At 28.5% G+C, this 19599-nt stretch overlaps 2 protein-coding genes across 2 annotated transcripts; both read right to left on the bottom strand.

Annotated features, from left to right (window-relative positions):
• Window positions 1-238: 238 nt before the first annotated feature.
• On the bottom strand, window positions 239-4152 carry LOC124931501 (pyrophosphate-energized vacuolar membrane proton pump-like). The gene is made up of 8 exons (XM_047471979.1): window positions 3785-4152; window positions 2776-3350; window positions 2316-2695; window positions 2120-2206; window positions 1619-1949; window positions 1121-1531; window positions 987-1046; window positions 239-780 (listed from the first exon to the last, which is right to left on the bottom strand). The coding sequence occupies exons 1-8, from the start codon at window positions 4032-4034 to the stop codon at window positions 571-573; spliced, it is 2304 nt and encodes a 767-aa protein (XP_047327935.1). The 5' UTR covers window positions 4035-4152; the 3' UTR covers window positions 239-570.
• Window positions 4153-13678: 9526 nt separating this feature from the next.
• LOC124930896 (calmodulin-binding receptor-like cytoplasmic kinase 3) lies at window positions 13679-16631 on the bottom strand. The gene is made up of 9 exons (XM_047471265.1): window positions 16422-16631; window positions 16226-16321; window positions 15649-15962; window positions 15391-15567; window positions 15005-15315; window positions 14751-14916; window positions 14578-14667; window positions 13981-14279; window positions 13679-13908 (listed from the first exon to the last, which is right to left on the bottom strand). The coding sequence occupies exons 3-9, from the start codon at window positions 15938-15940 to the stop codon at window positions 13699-13701; spliced, it is 1545 nt and encodes a 514-aa protein (XP_047327221.1). The 5' UTR covers window positions 15941-15962; window positions 16226-16321; window positions 16422-16631; the 3' UTR covers window positions 13679-13698.
• Window positions 16632-19599: the final 2968 nt, after the last annotated feature.

Here is a 19599-nt window from a genome sequence, read left to right as displayed (position 1 = left end):
CATTAAATCATTTATTTAATTAATTAAAAAAATATTTATACTATTTTATTAAATTTAAATTTTAAATATAACAAATATTTTATTAATTAAACCTATTAAAAAAGTAAATAACTTACTTCTTTTTTTTTCTAATAAAATTGTAAACAAACCACAATAAAACTCTATGGAAATCTGAGAAAAAACTATTTTGGCCAAGACCTCTGTTTTTTCTTTGAAAATCATAACAAAATAATCTAAATTGGCAAAAAAATACAGAATAATATATTATCAAATGTTGAAAATATAGAACATTAATTAAAGATGACAATCCCATCATACTAGTAGCAAAAATTTGAGTCAAATAATCATCGTCATCATCAACTACACCAGTGATATTGTAATCAAACCTAAATGATTCGGTTTTACCATAGCTGACCCAGATAAAAATAATACGCAGAGAGACAAGACACAAGTTCATGACGAAAAAATGGGACAGATAGGTGTAATAAGAATCTCAGAAAACTTAAAACATCGCTGTTTGGAGACATAGATTCTTTCTGCAACAACTTCTCAATCCTTCAAACCCCCTTCTTAAGAGAAGATCTTGAACAGCAAACCACCATGGGTCGCAAAGAAAGGAGCAAATACAAGCGACTCGACAGCCATCAGCTTTATAAGAATGTTGAGTGATGGTCCTGAAGTATCCTTGAGGGGATCTCCCACAGTGTCACCGATCACAGCTGCCTTGTGTGCATCCGATCCCTTAGGACCAAGGGACTTAGCATGTGCTGAAGTACCCGCCTGTCATTATTGCAATCATGTTTTATGTTTGCACAAAATGACTAAATTGAATCATGATCTAGAAAACTTTGAGGGATATAGTTTTGGGAAAGAAAGGATAAAAGGTTTGTGCACAGGTTTGTTCTTATGTTTTTTGCTAACCTCACACTCTAATATAAAAAAAGTTTACATGTTTCAAAAAAGAAATAATTTCCAAACAGGCTTACCTCGATGTATTTCTTCGCATTATCCCAAGCTCCACCGGTGTTAGATGCAGAGATGGCAATCTACAAAATAATAAAATGTAAATAAGGTGAGAGCCTTTTTATTTATTTATTTTGTCTATGAGTGGATTAATTACCTGAACACCGGAGACAAGAGAACCAGCAAGAACACCAGATAAAGTCTCGACTCCAAACAAGGTTCCAACAATGAGGGGAGTGAGCATGACAAGAGCACCAGGTGGAATCATCTCCTTGATGGAAGCATCGGTTGAGATCTTGACACATGTTGCATAGTCAGGCTTGGCAGTTCCTTCCATTAGTCCAGGGATGGTGTTGAATTGCCTTCGCACTTCCTCAACCATCTTAAGAGCCGCACTTCCCACACTCTTCATTGTCATGGCCGAGAACCAGTATGGAAGCATAGCACCAACTAACAAACCAATGAAAACCTTTGGAGTCAACACATCCACATTTGAAATTGACGCCCTGCTCACAAACGCACCAAACAGAGCCAAGGACACGAGAGCTGCAGATCCAATCGCGAAACCCTGTGGATCCATTGGCAGCAATTAAGAAAATGGACCTATTTGAAAACAGTTTGTATTATTAGATTGAGATTCAATAATAAAAATTACCTTTCCTATTGCTGCAGTGGTGTTTCCAGCAGCATCAAGGGCATCAGTCCTTTCTCTGATTCTGTGGCTCATACCAGCCATTTCAGCAATGCCTCCAGCATTGTCACTAATAGGGCCATATGCATCAATTGCTAAACCAGTAGCAATAGTGCTCAACATCCCAAGGGCAGCCATTGCAATACCATACATGGCAGCAAAGCTGAAACTAACAAAAATACTTGCTGCGATAGCAAAAATAGGAATGATCACCGATTTGTATCCCAAAGCAAGGCCAAATATAACATTTGTAGCCGCTCCAGTTCTGCATGAATCAGCAACATCTTGCACGGGGCTGAAATTTGAACAAACAAAACAATAAATCTCATCATCTGTACAAGATAACAGAAATTGTTATCAACTATTTTCCATGTTCATCGTGAACTGAAAAATCTACATTTGTTTATAACTTTTACAAAATACCAATTTTCAAATAGACTATTATAAAAATTCAGTGTCAAGTACCTGTAAGCGTTACTTGTGTAGTACTCAGTTACAAACCCGATGATAAGTCCAGCCCATAATCCAACACAAACACATAAAAACAGCTGCCTGCAGATGCAAGTTAAATTTAGATACTCTGACCAGAGATATTCACTGTTTATAACAAACAGTAAGAAATGGGAAAAGCAACTAAGGGAAGAAGAATTAAAGGGCTCACCAGTTCTTTACATCCTTCTGGACACCAAAGTTAAAGATTGTGAATGAAGATGGAAGAGCAACCCAACTAACAACAGCAATTCCAATAGTCATCAATATAGTTGAGATAACCAGTTGTCTCTTCAATGATGGCTCAATGTCTTTTACAGCCTTGATTTCGAAGAAATCAGTTGCAAACAATGTTGTTATCAAGCAAACAATAATACCAATAGAACTGACTAGAAGAGGATATAACATTGCAGTCAAGTCATGACTAATTCCAAAAGAGGAGATAGAAGCCACAACAAGAGCAGCACAAGAAGATTCTGCGTATGAACCAAACAGGTCAGATCCCATGCCAGCAATATCTCCTACATTATCACCAACATTATCGGCAATAACCTGAAAACAGAAAAAGAAACATAAGCAATCTTAAAAAAAATGTAAAAAAAAAAAATACTAGTTTTATAATTCATTCTTACAGCTGGGTTTCTGGGGTCATCCTCAGGAATGTTCCTCTCAACTTTACCCACAAGATCAGCACCAACATCAGCAGCTTTGGTATAGATTCCCCCAGCGACTCTTCCAAAAAGTGCAATTGAAGACCCACCAAGTCCATAACCAGTTATAGCTTCAAACAAACCTTCCCAGTCATCACCATAGTAGATTTTGAAGAGATTGATGGTAATGTACAGCACCAATAGACCATTAGCTGCAAGCAGGAAACCCATGACAGCACCGGATCTGAAGGCAACAATGAAAGCTTTTCCAACCCCCTTTCTTGCTTCCAAGGTCGTCCTTGCATTAGCATAAGTAGCGATTTTCATTCCAAGAAATCCAGAAATCAGAGAAGTGATTCCTCCTAGTATAAACGCTATGGTGCTGAAGAGAGCAGTAGCAAGAGCAGGCTTGCATGTTTTGCTGCCATCATATGTACACGGCCGACTCTGTGTACTGAAACCCTCCACAGAACCGAGGAAAAGGAAGATCAATACAGAAAAAGCAGCCATGAAAACACCAACATACTTATACTCAGTATAAAGGAAGGAGGTTGCTCCTGTAAGATCCACGAAACAGAACTCAAATGTTAGAAACTAGGAAAAGAAATGGCTAAAATAGAACAAACATCTTCTTGTGTATATAAAATCCAATCCAACATAAACAAAAAACTAAGACCGGATCTTTAAAGCTTGCTCTTTGAGAAAACTCCTGACCACAACAAGATCCATCAAAATGACTACCTATTGGTTTACAGTAATATTATTCTCTCCTATAAATGAAGAAGACGGAGTCTTTGTAATGGAGACACGCGTAAGCATAACAGATAGATGAGAGAACATGTAAATTTGGAAACTTTACGTTCTGTATATAATGAAAAGGTCAAGAACGGAGATGAATGAACAGTAGGCGGCACAACAAACAACGATTAGATAAAGAAGTGATTGAGAAGAATTAGCGAATCGACAAGATCTGAATCTAAAAACCCATTACCTTCAGATATAGCATTCTGAATTTCGGCGCATTTACGGACGACGTTATGGTCGTTTAGACCTTCCTCCTCCTCAATCAAGGACTCAGAGAAGCCGCCGTTCTTGCCGTTGTTAGCAGCAGATGGAGTCTCCGGCGAAACCTTGACTTTGGAGACGATAACCCACTGGATAAGCGAGAAAACGAGTCCGATAATCGCACAAATCGGAATCAGAATTAGAGTCCACAGATCTGAGAGAATTACGTCCCCCATTTGGCGTCGGTGGGAGAGTTACACAGTGAAGAAGGAAGAAGAAGAAGAAAGGAAGAAGGAGGCGTATTCTTTCTTCTTCAGTATGGCTCTCCTCTCTATAATATGTGCCTTTGCGGCTAGCACTCATAGTCTCTATATATACAACTATTACTCATCACATTTCATCTGTAGAGAGATAAACTAGAGAGAGAAATTCCCATTTCTACCTTTCTTCTTCATTTTATCTTCTTTTATTTTCTTTAAAATTCATTTTCTTAACCTATCCATCTAATTATTTAATTTATATCAATATATATCCATATAAAATTATTAAATTTATATTTGTTTTTCATTATTCAGTATATAAAAATAAATTTAAATTTTTTTTTCTAAATTCTTTAATCTATATTTTTTTCATTTAGGATAAGATTTTCTATAAAGAAATAAAATTGTATAAACAAAGGATAATATTTATATAATTCTCCTAGGTTTGTGGGCAATCTGAAAAAAAATAAAAATTTGGGGCTTGTATGGTTTTAAAGTATTTTCATGTCATTTGTTTCATTTTATAATTACATTTCTTTACTTTTATTTTTCATCAAAGAAATACAATGTTTTTTTTTAAATCAAACAAGTTTTGGAATATTTTATTAATGATTACTGATATAATTATTTATTTAAATGATTAAAATAAACATTTAATGTCACAATTTGAGTATTTATTTTTATAATGATTAACAAATTTAATTAAAAAAATTATACATTTTCACTTTTCTTAATCTTCTTTTTAAATTAAAATTAATTTCATTAATTTTAATTATGTTTTATATTAAATAAAATTACTCTTAGTTTTCACTTTAGAAATTTTTAAGATTATTCTAATATTGATTATAAATACCACTTATTACTTTTCTTCATTTTTTTAATTTAAATAATTTTATCTATTTTAATTATATTTTTTATATTAAATACAGACAAAAATTGCTCCACTTTTTACTTTATAATTTTTTTTTTTATAATATTTATAATAAAATAATATCACTTTTTTTTATACAGATCATTTTTCATATTAATGATAAACAAAGTCACTTTTAAAAGTAAAATATATTTCATGTTTATCCATTTAATTTTTCACTTTATTTATTTTTTTAAAATAATTGTAATTATTACATTAATTATTACAAAATTTTATTAAAAGATTATTAATTTATTTCAATCACACTCCTCCTACTTTTCATTTTATAAATTTTTTTAATTAATTATCAATATAATTGTGAATGAGATAAAATGTTATTTTTTGAAATACCTCTTGATAAATTAAAAATCACTAGGCCTAAAATCCATTATATTGTATCCCACTTTCTAGATTTTGAAAATAAGTGTTCTTCACAATTACGTAATATTTTTCTCAATTAAGTATTAAGCATTCTTTAATTGACTATTAAATATTGTATAATTGACTATTAACCAAACATGTGTATCAATTTTACTTTAAAAAATTTATAAAGGAAAATTATAACCATCCACTTAAGATAAGATGCGTGATTAACTTAAATATATAATTTTTTATTTTGTTGTTATCTTTAAATAAATAAATAATTTTTTAATTTTGTTGTTATCTTTAAATAAATATTAAATATATTTAAATTATATTTAGGTTTCATTATATTTAATAGTAGTTTATTATATAATATGTATTTTTTTATTAAAATTTTAATGTAAATTTAGGAAAAATTCACATAAATTACACTAGTTTATTTGATAATTGTAAACTATTTTGTGAATGTAGAATATAATATAGTATTATTTATAAAGTGGATTTGTCAAACCTTCAGTCTTTTTTTATTTTATCTTTTATATTTTTAATAAACTAATAGATTAAGTGGTAAAAATAATTTTACTCTTGCCTAATCTAACAAAATGAACAAATATTTTAAAACAAGATTATGATATTTTTCTGACCAATTTTCTTTAAAAAAAGACATATTATTCTTTTACCAGAAATTGATTTCATAATGCTTTAGCTTCATATCGTATAAAGTCCCCAACTCTGAAATTACAAGTGGGGTAGCATTTTTGCAGTTTACGATACCTTTTAGTGCCATTTTTTCTGGCCGAATATGCTTTTTTTTTTTTATATATTATTTTAATTAAATTATTAAATAATATATATATATATATATATATAATTTAGTATTTTGGTCACTGAGGTGGTGTTTGAGGTGGTGTTTTCTTAATATAAAGATTGGAACGTTTATTTAATTTTAGGAGAAAGAAGTTGGCATAGACTAAAAGGGTTTGAAAAAAAAACTTAAAATAATTCAAACGTCTCCAAAGTTATGAACGTTTGAATTTTTTTTTAGGCATAATTAGAATCCACATCGAAATGATGAGGAGGGTGAGACAAGTTTCTTAGTATATAAAAAAATTATCCACATAATTAGAATCCTACGTGAAAAGACGATGAGAGCGAGAAAGTTTTTTTAGTCTATAAAATAAACTCTCTCTTCTCGTTGTACCTAATATTTTTATCTTTTATTCCTTATTAATTGCTCGAAGACTTAGACAAAATTTGGTTAAACTTTATTATCAAATCCGTTAGCGTGTTTTTTCGTTTGTTTCTTTTTTTATTATGTCGGTTTTTTTTTTAAAACAACCTACAAAACCATGGAGATTGCGACAATAATATGTAAAATGCAAGAGAAACAACAAAATGTTAAAAGATTAAAAAAAGAAATTTAATTTTTCATTCAATAATATATAAGAAAAAATAAAAGTTAACTAGAGATTTATTTAATGAGAGAGTGAGCTAGATAATTGATTAGTAAGTCATGTTTCATCATGGTGCTTAAATATTTTTTATTAAATGAATTATTTTTAAAAAATTATTGTTAAATTATTAAGGATTTTGCCTCAATTTAAAAAAAAAAATAGTTAAATATTCTATAACTATAGGTAACTAATACTTCAATTTTGATCTTAAAATGAAGATAAATATAACAATCATATCATAATATAATTTGAGCTAAAACAAATAATAAAACAAGGGGAGAGGAAAAATAAGATAGATTTACACGTAAAGTATGTGGAGCTCCATGAACATGAGTAGCTAAAAGGATTATGGGACCAAATTCTTCAATCTTTTTGACCACATGTTTTATATCTTCTTTCAACCCTTAAATACACACTTTTATAGACCATATATAATATATCATATTCATTTTTTTTTACCATAATGACAAACCACTAACAAAATATAATATCTATCATCTATATTTACCTTAGCTAATTAATTGGTATTGTTGTTACAAAATATTTGAGTTTGTTATAATTTATTCATGATAATAAGCCTTTCTAGAGATGACAATGTGTATAGTGTGCACTAATATCCACATTATAAATGGTGTAAAGATTTTGGATCTTAGATAATAGGTCTTTTTGGTTAAAAAATCATATAACATGTTTACATGATTATTTAATTGCTCCATGGGAAAAATATAATATAAGAAATAAAATAAAAAACAATTGTTTGTGAGGGAGAGTGGGCATGAAAGGTTGAAATGTGTACAAAATAGGTATTTAAGAAAGACAGAGAGAGATGGGTCAGGGTGGGGTTACCAAAATGTGGTGTTTTGTGTTTTAATAAATAATAATCTCTTAATGTGGGACACGACAATAAAAGATCCCTTGTTTAATGTGAAATTCAAATAAACTATAATTTCATAATTATTTATTTAATAATTCATTACAATTTTGATATCTTTCATTTTTTTTTATCAAAACATGTGTCCCTCAACAATAATAGAGTCATCAATCAGATTTAATATTTTAATTACATGAATTATACTTAAACAACTCTACATAATTGGATTATAAAATATTGAACTGATTTGATAACTTTTGAATATTAACCCTTCAATAATTCATATTTGATATGTTAAATTAATTATAATCAATTTTGATTATTAATTAAACAAAAATAACAAAAATAATAATAATTTAAACAAATTTTTATTAAAAAAAATACAAAAATATTAAGAAGTATATCTATAACATTTCTTGTATATTGTAACTTTAGTTAATATAAGGCTAATTGAATTTTGTTGATTATTTAAATAAATCTTAAATCCAATATTAATATATATATATTTTTTTAAATATCAGATCTTATATCAACTCATTATTATTTTTTAATTGGGTAGATATAGTAGTTTGATTTGAATGGTCACCGTAACATTAGTTGGCATAGTAAAATAATCTATTGTTTAAAATATTGTTAATTAACAAAAAAAAAAAAAAAAAAAAAAAAAAAAAAATCAATTAAATAAGTTTGTAAAAAAAATATTTATAATATATAAAAAAACATAGACAATAAGTCCCAAGTTGGGTTGTGTGTGGGTCCTACCTCCCATGATATATGCAACCCCCATTAGCTCAACCAATCATTTTACAGATCTGCGCCCAACCTCTTTGGATTAAACTTGCGTATGCATCACTACTAATACACATCCAAACAAAATTCATAATGTATATATTATTCTTTCAAAATAATTATATAAATATACAACTATTTATTTACTTTTTGTGTTGTTGTTAATCAATTTAAAGTAATACTAATAAGAAAAAGTGAGGGTTTATTAAAAGAAAAAAATTGTTGATGTTATTTATATTTTAAATACATTGAATTATTATAATGTTTTTTATTTAAAGCTTGAATTTTATAAATGTAAAATAAAAAAATTTTGTTGATAAATTAAGTAATTAAATACTTGAAAAAAGAAATAAGATATGATATCAGAATTTAGAATAAATCCTAATTTCAAATCATCTTTAGAGATAAATATATAAATTTTGTAAAAAAAAAAAGGAGAATGAAAAAGTAAATGAAATAAATTCAGATAAAAAAATGGAGAGAGAAAGTGAGTCACTTTTTTTCAGTTTTAATTTAGTTATTTTTAAATTACTATATTCCAAAATCTAGATGGAATAAAAGCAAATAAAAATTTAAATAAGATATAATTTATTCCAAAAATTGGTGAGAAACAAGATCTGAAATTGTGCGTGTGGGTGGTAGGTATGGTGTATTTTTCATTGTATTGCTGTAAAGTGTGACAGAATGCAATGGGACATTTATTAATAATACATTTTTAATTCATTCATTTATATATTTATTGTCATGTCTCATGTGCCACTTATTTAATGTCTTGTTTGATATGAATTGTTTATTTATATATAATTCAAATAAAATAATTATTAATTTTATCATTCATTTTTTCATCAAATTATTAATTAAAATATTATAATATATATTTAATTTTTTCTTTAAAATATGAAATATTAGAGATATGTTAACCATTTAACATTAAAAAATCTTTTTTTTTCATGAAACAATATTTTATAACAAATAAATAAAAACAAATCAAACAGGTCCTTGATTTTCACCTTTAACTATATCAGAGTATATTCCTAAATCTGCCTTAATGCAATATTTTAAAATTGCATCACACAAAGTCAAATTAATACAATTAATATATTTTTTTTAAGTAAGAAGTCTATACCATCTCTGATTAAATCAGGACTATCATATTCAATAGTATAACATAAAACATATATTTTTTGCTATATAATCTGATAATTATATTTGAGAATACTCAAAATAGGGAAATTTTAATTAAGTTTATAAGTGTCAATAAGTATTGATGATATAAAGTGGTAACACTTATTTTAGCAAATAAATTGCTTATAAATTAAATCAAACAATATATACAAATATTTTAGTGAATAAGCTAAATAATCATAAACAAATAAAATTAAAAGTTCAAACAATTAAAGGTATAAAAACACTCAATGTTAATTATTAAAAAAAAGTTGAATATTCTGTTTTTTTTTCTTAAACTAAAATGAATAAACTGCGAATAATCATTGTTCTGAAAATCGTTTCGGTCATCCATCCGAATATTTTAACAAACTTCGGTCTAATCGGTCTAAACAGTGAACCACTGGTTAAACCGAATTTTAACTTCAAGAAATTTCAAGCATCTCCTCTATCTCATTTGCTTCAATCTTTATTGCTCTGTTTTGTTTTTTTGAAAATTATCAGCTTAGAACAATCATGTTTCTCCTTATCTTTCAAACATATGTAGTAGCAATCTGAAATTTGTTCACCCGGAAAACAACTACAACTAGACCCGAACATGATGAACAAGAGTTGAGGAGAGAAACAAAGATTTTACTATTTAAAGAATAAACGAGAAACATAGTATTGATGTCAAAATGTAGATTCAAGACCGTCTTGAGAGAGAGGAGAATATTTAAATCCAGTTTTATTATTCAGAATAATGCATTTCGAATGGGATATTTTTTGTTTGTTTTTTTTATCGGACCGAATTTTGACCGATTCAAATAATGACGGTATTAATGTCAAAAATTGGACTGTCCACTCAGCTCAACTGTTTTGTGGTCGGACCGTTAGACCATTAATCGGACCCTATTTCAAATTATGTGAATAACTATCAAATTAGTTTTTAGTTAATAATTCTCCATACTTAGTATATATAATATTTAAATGATAATTTTCTTTTCATAAAGTTATATAACTTAATTAGTCCAAAACACGTCAACTGAACAAATATATCTACATATAAAATAATTATTTGTTTAAAAAACAAATGTATTGCATATTAAAATAAGAAAAAATGAAAAGAGGATAGTCTCACCAACATGTTATATTATTTTGTTTATCAATAATTATTTGTTCAATCATATCTTGTAAGGATGGTAGTTGAGATTAATTTACAAAACTCAAATAGGAAGATAGACCATTTTTCACTTGTTACAATTTAATATATTGTAATTATCAGACACGCGTTTATTTTATGGTTTATACTTTATAACCTTAGAAAATTAATTATGCTCCATGACCTAATTAAACTAACCTTTTTCTTTCCATCAATAGTTATATAAGGACATTTTATTACATATTATTTGGATATTGATTGAATGTCACGTTTTTTTTAATTAGGTTTGGTTTGGTTTAGTAATGATTACTCCCTAAATAAAGAAGATCAAACGTGACAATCACCACACCAAAAGCAAAGTTTGATTGATCAATCAACCCAACTGAATAGTACATAATTATTTTCTATATCAAATAATTATCTTAAAATAGTAAAATAACCTAAACTATAATCAAGCCTTTTTAACCTATTTGCCCTACCCTACCCTACCCATCATCAAATCAAATGAACTCATTAGAAGGTCCATGTTAATAGTGGTTGAACCAATAATATTTATGGGATTGCTTAGGGGATACTTTATTTTTATTTTTAACTCAATTTAAATTTAAGTTGTTTTTAGTGATAATTTAATCATGATATTGCTTAAAAGATAATTGTCTAAATATAAAAAAAAAAAAATGATGGTACTACTTTGAATCTCAAAATCTAAGTTTTATTGGCTAAGTAGATGTGAAGGCTTATTTATGAACAAATTAGTCTTTGGGGCTCTATTTTCAAAAAGCTTGTAATTTTATATTATTATTTTGACATTGTAATAAGAAACTCTCAAGTAATATTATTTGGGGGAGGGAAGGTTGTGTGATTTGATTGATTGTCACACTAGTGTATGGAAAAGTGAGTTGGTTCACATATTTTTTTTTTACCTTTCTTAACTCTATCATTCTTAGATCTGGTTAAAAAATCTTGATAGATGATTATTTTAAAGGAGTTAATTGTTTTTTAAATACATTTTAAAGTCGCACGGATATGACGAACACTTAATATTATTATTAATATATAATGATAATTTCTTTTAAAAAATAAATAAAAAGTATTTTAATATTTTAATTAATAAATTGAGTAATGTTATTTATAATAGAATAATAAAAAGATATTTAATTAAGTTTAAATTTAAAACAATTCAAACCAAACCTGTCTTAGTTGACACTTTCTTCTCAAACCACTTGCTTGATTATTTTGTGTGTAGTTGAAACATCTAGCCCAGCAAGTATAGAGCCCATTTATTTTCAATTAAGGCAATTAAATTTGAAGAATACTGTATTTATCATTAATGTTTGAGTATTTTTTTTTTTAAATTTATCTATGATATAAAAATATGTTGGATGTATTTATGATCTTATAAATTATGTTCATATTTGTTTAAAAATAAAATAATAATAATAATAATAATAAGGGTAAGGATGGTTAATTTTCACTATGTTTATATTTTAATATTCTTTAACTATTTTTAATATAGGATATTTTCCTGTGCTATAAGATCTGTTTATTTTATTTTATTTTTTTAGTCTAATTGTGAACTCAAAAACCACTTTGCATCTCATTCCACATACACTTAGACTCAATAATTGGACAATACACAATATTAATAAAAAATATATAATTATTTAATATGTGGAGTAAATATGTATATATATATATATTTATAATATAAATTTTCAAATAATTTATTATATTTATATATATATATATATATATATATATATATATATATATATATATATATATATATATATATATATATAAATATAAATATAAAGACTTAAAATATTTGGAGGTTAATATGAGAATTTAAAAAGTTAATAATTAAAAATGTTTTACATATTCGAATTTTAAATTGACTAAAAAAATAATTAATTTATCGTTATTTTTTATTTTTTATTTTACTGGTGCAATTTATAAAATTTAAACAAAAATAGATAAGTGAGATATTAGCAAAGTATAATTATAAAATTATATTAGCAGATTAAAAAAATCTAACTTAATTTTATTTAATATTTAGACCTTTTAAATTTAGTCAATTTTTAAATTCTCATAACATTAATCATTTTAAAATTTACAAAATAATATATATAAATTTATTAAAATATTTTAAATAGCATATTATATTTTAAAATATTTTTTTATAAATTAAAATAATTATATTATAAAAAAAAGAAAGGATGGAGGGAAAGAATTAAAAAAATAAATAACTGAATGCATTGATAGAAAAAATAATAAAAATTTTATTTCTAATCTCTGGCCCTTATATTTTTTTCGTCAATAATTTTCTTCAATTTTTCTCTATTATCATTTATCACTGTTCCAAAATATAGTTATTATATATAAAATTATAATTATTATTAGTTGTAGCTCCCTAATTTCAAGGACTTCATGAAAATTAATTTTATCAAACATGATAAAAATTAACCCCGAATAAAATGAAATTCCTGTCAAACTAATCTATATTCGTCCTGAATTTTGTAAAATATACATTCATAACAATTTACAATGTTTTTTCTTGGAAAATTTCATAACGAATATCAAAAAACGTATACGCATAAAACAACTACGATAATTCAAAATTCGAGAATTTCTCTCAAAAAGATAGTTAAAAAAATAATTAGAATAACATCTCAAATATGTAGGTCATAGCGAAAAAAAAAGTGAATTGCATAGTACAACTAGACATAATACAAATTTTTTCGTGTAAATATATATGTTAGAATTCCCCCAAGAAGAAAAAAGAAAGATATATATATATATAAATATATATACCCAATAGTCTATATCACAACCAAGCCAATAATTTCACACAAAATGCACATAAACTAGTATTTTTTTTTCTTCATTTTTGTACATGAAGAAGAACAAGGGAGGGAAGGTTAACTACTTTTATTTATTTTGTTTTATCATAATCCACTCTTCCCATTCTTAAGGTAAGCCATCCTAATTGCCCAAAGTTGTTCTCCCACGGTTTTCATGTCTGGCCTATCAGATCTTGTCGGGGCAGCACATTCAAACGCTAACTCAAACATCTTCACCACTATACTCCTACCCACCTTTTCTTGCATTAACGGATCCACCAGTTCCAATACATTTCTCTCGAAGTTCTTGAATGCCTGCACAAATCAGATCATTTGAACAATATCAGCATCAATTTACAACCAAGAGCCCAAAAATAAGAAACTTACCCATCTAAGGGTCACCCTTTCCTCCACTGGTCTATTCATCTCCACAGGACGTCGTCCAGTCAATATCTCTATCAGAAGAATCCCAAAAGAATAAACATCGCTCTTAGCAGTTAGTTGATACGTTCTCATGTATTCTGGATCAAGATAACCCACTGTCCCTTTAACTTTGGTTGATATATGTGTTCTATCTGAATCTGTTGCCCCCAGCCTTGCGAATCCAAAATCAGCCACTTTCGCTCTCATGCCTTCAGTTAGAAGGATATTTGATGACTTTACATCTCGGTGAATTATTTGTTTTTCTGTCACAATTATGAAGTCACGCATCAACTAGTTGATTTCTAGAATTTTACGAGTGAACAAGTAAATTGTTGTGTACAACAGTTTCATGTTCATGTGTTTCAGAAACATTTGTTATTTGCTTCAGCCAGAAAATTAAGGATTGATCCCAAATTGCTCAAGTGAGCTAATAAGTTTGTTAAAAGTGATCATAGGCATGAGAATTAGATAATCTTCATCCTCTATGGTGTACTAAAATCTCAATATATATAAGCTAAGCATGTTTATCTCCCCAAAAAAGGAAGAATAAAAATGGCTTACCTGCATAAAGGTGGAGGTAGGTCAAACCATGAGCAACATCAATCGCGATTTCAAGACGCTGGTTGAAATCCAAAATTTTACCATGAAAGCCTGCGTCACAATTAGTAAAGGTTGAGGTAAAAGATTGTAACTTTAATCCATTTTGTTGCAATGCAGTCAAAATTAATCATTACCATCCAAATGTTCTCTCAGGGTACCATTGGGAACGTACTCCGTTATGATAAGACGTTCATTTCCTTTGTCTACGAATCCGAGCAGTTTCACCAGATTTCGATGTTCAATTTTGGATAGAAGTTCAACTTCACCGTGAAACTCAGCACTTAGAGCTTCAAAATATTCCTGTCCCATGTAATTGGATATCATCATAAGACAGGCAATGTGAAATCCGAATAAATTGCCCTTATATATACAAGAGATCTATGCAAACCTTTTTTGCACGTTTTATAGCAACCATCAGGCCATCCTGTAACTGGGCTTTGTACACAACTCCAAAGCCACCTTCGCCAATTATCATCGATTTTGAGAAATTGTTTGTTGCTTTACTGACCTGGCTCGGATTCAGATGGACAGATCCAATTCTACTAAGTTTTGGGGACATGGAAAACCTAGATGGACTAGGTGGCACCCGAAATGGACTTCCAGGTGGCACTCGAAATGGACTTCCAGGTGGTATGCGTAGTGGACTGTTGGGACGCTTGTCAGAAACAGAGTTCAGTTCCACCGAGGAAACTGAGTGATCTGCAAGATCAAAGAGTTTTTATTAGTTATCTAATGAGATTTTCGCGAAATCAATTTTCATTAGTTTAAACTTACGGGAACTTGGATCCTTCGAGATAACAGCATGCTCTGGCGATTTTTGTTTCCTATAATAGCAAGGACAAAGCAATCCACAGCAAATGAATAGAAATCCAGATGCTGCTATAACAGAGTTCTTTGGTGTGAATATAGGTTTGCCAGAATCTTGATCTCCACCTTGCAAAAGTTTTCGACCTGTTGCAATCGCTAGCATTGTTTATTTGATCAAGATACCAAATATTAGAACACATAAAGCAACGCAAACATGATGCATACCTAATGAAAGGTTCCAATTAGAGCAATCTACTCTGTCGCCATTCTTGATGAAGCAGCCATTTGCATTGTGATATTTAAGGGTTTTGCAGAACAAATCTTTGTCTACCAATTCTCCATTGATAAAAAAGAAATTATGATCATCTGTAAAGCTAATGTGATGTATGGAGCATACACTTGAATGTATCAACAAGCTAGAGGAGACAGTTGCTTGCAATTCCCCAACCAGAAGAAATAAGCTTAAAGCAACTATCATCATCATCATCTTAATCAAGTCTTTCCATGTACAACCCATGTTTGAGATGAATTGCTGCCAACTGCATTAGTAGTAGTTGATTAAGAGACAGGGAAAACATCAATCAATCATGAATTGAAATAAATTTAGCATGTTGAATAAATCAATCAGATAGGGTTTTCAGCAGAGACGAAAAATACTAGCTAGTAGATTCAACATTAAAAAGCAAGCAGAGAAACACGAATAATGAAAAGTGTAGAGTGAATAGTCAGATTCCAAATACACAAAACGACAATTCGTATGAGACGAGTATTAAATCAATCACAGAAATCAGAATTTGCATACCGTGGAATGAACTAGGGTTTGAAATACTACATATTCATTCAGCTGTCGGAGAAGACCACCGTGTGAGTTTGAAGAGTAATCAATCAATCAAATAAACTGAAATTGTAGATCAGATGAGATAGTAGTTAGTATAAGTAAGTTATATCCCTAGATAGAAATTCTGCAATAAAGAGTGGAGAGATAGAATAGTATTAACCTCAACAACAAGAGAATGATGCCTAATGGCAAGATGGTGGGCGCCGGACTGGGAAATTCCAATTGCTATATGTAGGTGTACTGAGGTCAATAACTAGGTCAATCATCAGTGACGTGAATTCAAGCCAGTTTCTCCGACTCTCTCTCTCTCACTGACCTACTTTGAACATGGCCCGCAGCCGTGGGCCGAAAGGGATGAATATCGGAAAATTCTTGCAAATTGTCATTCATTGAATTGAATGACATCTCCATCGTATATTCAACACGAAATCATTCTAACAAGGCCTCAGCTGTTCACACGTGCCCTCCTTTGACTAGTAAAATACAGGTCCTTCCCAACTCTCATATATCTAGTAATCATGTAAAAATAAAATGCTACACATAATTATGTAAATGATGAGAAATATCATATTCAATAAATTTGATTGAATATCAGAATCGTCTCGCGATGAAAAATCTGGGGAAAAGGGAAGAAGACCAAGCAGTAAGGAGAGAGAAAAGATGGAAGAAGACAAAGCAGTAAGAAAAGAGACCAGTAAGAAAAGAGACGCGAAGGTTAAGATGGTAACACGAATGACAAGATCATAACGCGAAAAAAAAAATGGTCTTGCAACAAACCATTGAAGTAATGGAATTATAGTAAAATACACGTCCTTCTGACCTTCTCAACTCTCATATATCTAGTAATCAAGTAAAAATAAAATGCTACACATACTTATGAAAATGATGAGAAACATCATATTCAATATAAAAAAAAAGAAAACAAATTTGAGTATCATTGGAAACTTAGAAAGTTTAGATGGATATTAATGTTGTATAACAAACTTATATATTATTTATTATTTAGTGGGAGAGAAATCGTTAAACATTAGTTATCGTACTTGTTTAATTCGTATCATTTCTAATGTTAATTTTACGACGTTTTCTGATATTCGTTCTGAAAAGTCGTTGAGGTGGTAAGAGAGTTAATCGTTTTTTCGACGATCTAAAAGTTGAATTATTTATTAGATAACGTATTTATATTTATTTATTTTTCCTTTTTTTTGTGACTTTTTTATTTTTCAATATAATGTTTTCTCGTGTATACTTAGTTGGTGTTTGGTAGGAGTTATTACCCTAATGGGATGATATAATTATTTCAATAGTAAAATTATATAACAGTTTGGTTGGATTAATTTTATATTAACAATAAAATTATTGGTATAAATTAAAGATAAATGATTAGGTGAAGAAATTTGGTGAGGGAATCTTGGCATAATCTTATTAGCTAAAAAAATCAAATAATTTATCTCTTTTCTCTCTTTCCTCACACTTTTACATTTTTCAACCAATGAAGGTGATGTCAGTCATTCCTCACCAAATTCCCACATCAAATTCCCTCTCTCTATCACTCATTTAAATTAAATTCATAATTTTTTTCATCATATTTTTTTTTAATATTAACCTTATTAATTTAATATTTCATTAAATTTTAATTATTAAAGTTTAAATATTTTTTAATTTGAGTATTTATTATTTACTATTTTTTATAAATAAAATTATTTTATATATTTATTAATATTAATTATTGATAAATATTTATTTAATTATAAAAATTTAAATGTAAGAAATCATATATATATTATATATAATCATATAGCATTATTATTTATTTTTTAAAATAATTATATGATAATTAAATATATTTTTATTAATTTAAATATAATTAATAATAAATATTAAATAAAATAAATATTAAAATATTTTATTATTTTCTTATACCATCAACCAAACACAACATTATAAAACCTATATAATATATAATTTATACATCATTTTATCATTCCAACAAAACACTAATAATATATATAATTTATAATCTTAATACCCTAACACGTACCCAGAGTCGGTCCCAAGTTTGGGCTGCCCTAGCCTCGGTAGAAAAAGTTTGATATATTTTTTGTTGCCTTAAGTCTAATTTTAAAAAAATCATTTTTGGTGAGATTTGAACTCATAACCACATTAAAACTTTAAATGCATATCTTAAACCACCAAACTACAACTATTCATATTTAAAATTACAATAAATATAACTAAATATTTTTATATTTTAACAAATGGGCTGCCCTAGGGAGTGGGCTGCTCTAGCCCGAGGGCCTACCGGACTTACCCCAGGGCCGACCTTGCACGTACCATATATGAACAAGTCGCCTAACCGATAATTGAGTTCGTAAATCATGAGAAGGGACGACTAGATTCTAACTGACTTCATTGAATTTTGAGAACAATTATGAGAAAAACATTCTAATAAATTTAATAATATTATTATGAATTACACATTTTGGACAATTATGATTAAGGATTGAGATGTTTTTTAAAGTGAAATAGTTCACAAAAATATAATAAAGATATTACCAAAAAATTTATGTATTTCATATTCGTTGCCTCAAATGCAAACTTTCCCATAACTATCTAAAAATTATAACATCACTTAATAAATCTCAATCCTATTTCGCTATAAATATGAGTCTATACACATACACATACACATACGCATACGCATACACATACGCATACACATACACATACGCATACGCATACACATACACATACACATACACATACACATACACATACACATACACATACACATACACATACACATACACATACACATACACATACACATACACATACACATACACATACACATACACATACACATACACATACACATACACATACACATACACATACACATACACATACACATACACATACACATACACATACACATACACATACACATACACATACACATACACATACACATACACATACACATACACATACACATACACATACACATACACATACACATACACATACACATACACATACACATACACATACACATACACATACACATACACATACACATACACATACACATACACATACACATACACATACACATACACATACACATACACATACACATACACATACACATACACATACACATACACATACACATACACATACACATACACATACACATACACATACACATACACATACACATACACATACACATACACATACACATACACATACACATACACATACACATACACATACACATACACATACACATACACATACACATACACATACACATACACATACACATACACATA

The sequence above is a fragment of the Impatiens glandulifera genome, chromosome 3 (genome assembly GCF_907164915.1).
Source record: "Impatiens glandulifera chromosome 3, dImpGla2.1, whole genome shotgun sequence".
Lineage (NCBI taxonomy): Eukaryota > Viridiplantae > Streptophyta > Magnoliopsida > Ericales > Balsaminaceae > Impatiens > Impatiens glandulifera.
The sequence above is the reverse complement of the archived record's forward strand: the minus strand, read 5'-3'. Positions and strand labels throughout refer to the sequence as shown.

Bases quoted from the DNA above. Each gene is read 5' to 3' on its own strand.
- LOC124930896 (XM_047471265.1), bottom strand. From the start codon at position 15,940: ATGGGTTGTACATGGAAAGACTTGATTAAGATGATGATGATGATAGTT. The intron at 15,568-15,648 runs GTATGCATCATG...CGATTGCAACAG, and splicing joins TAATTGGAACCTTTCATTAG to GTCGAAAACTTTTGCAAGGT. The intron at 13,909-13,980 runs GTAAGTTTCTTA...TGATTTGTGCAG, and splicing joins AAAGGGTGACCCTTAGATGG to GCATTCAAGAACTTCGAGAG.
- LOC124931501 (XM_047471979.1), bottom strand. From the start codon at position 4,034: ATGGGGGACGTAATTCTCTCAGATCTGTGGACTCTAATTCTGATTCCG. The intron at 2,696-2,775 runs GTAAGAATGAAT...TTCTGTTTTCAG, and splicing joins ATGACCCCAGAAACCCAGCT to GTTATTGCCGATAATGTTGG. The intron at 781-986 runs GTAAGCCTGTTT...CAATAATGACAG, and splicing joins ATGCGAAGAAATACATCGAG to GCGGGTACTTCAGCACATGC.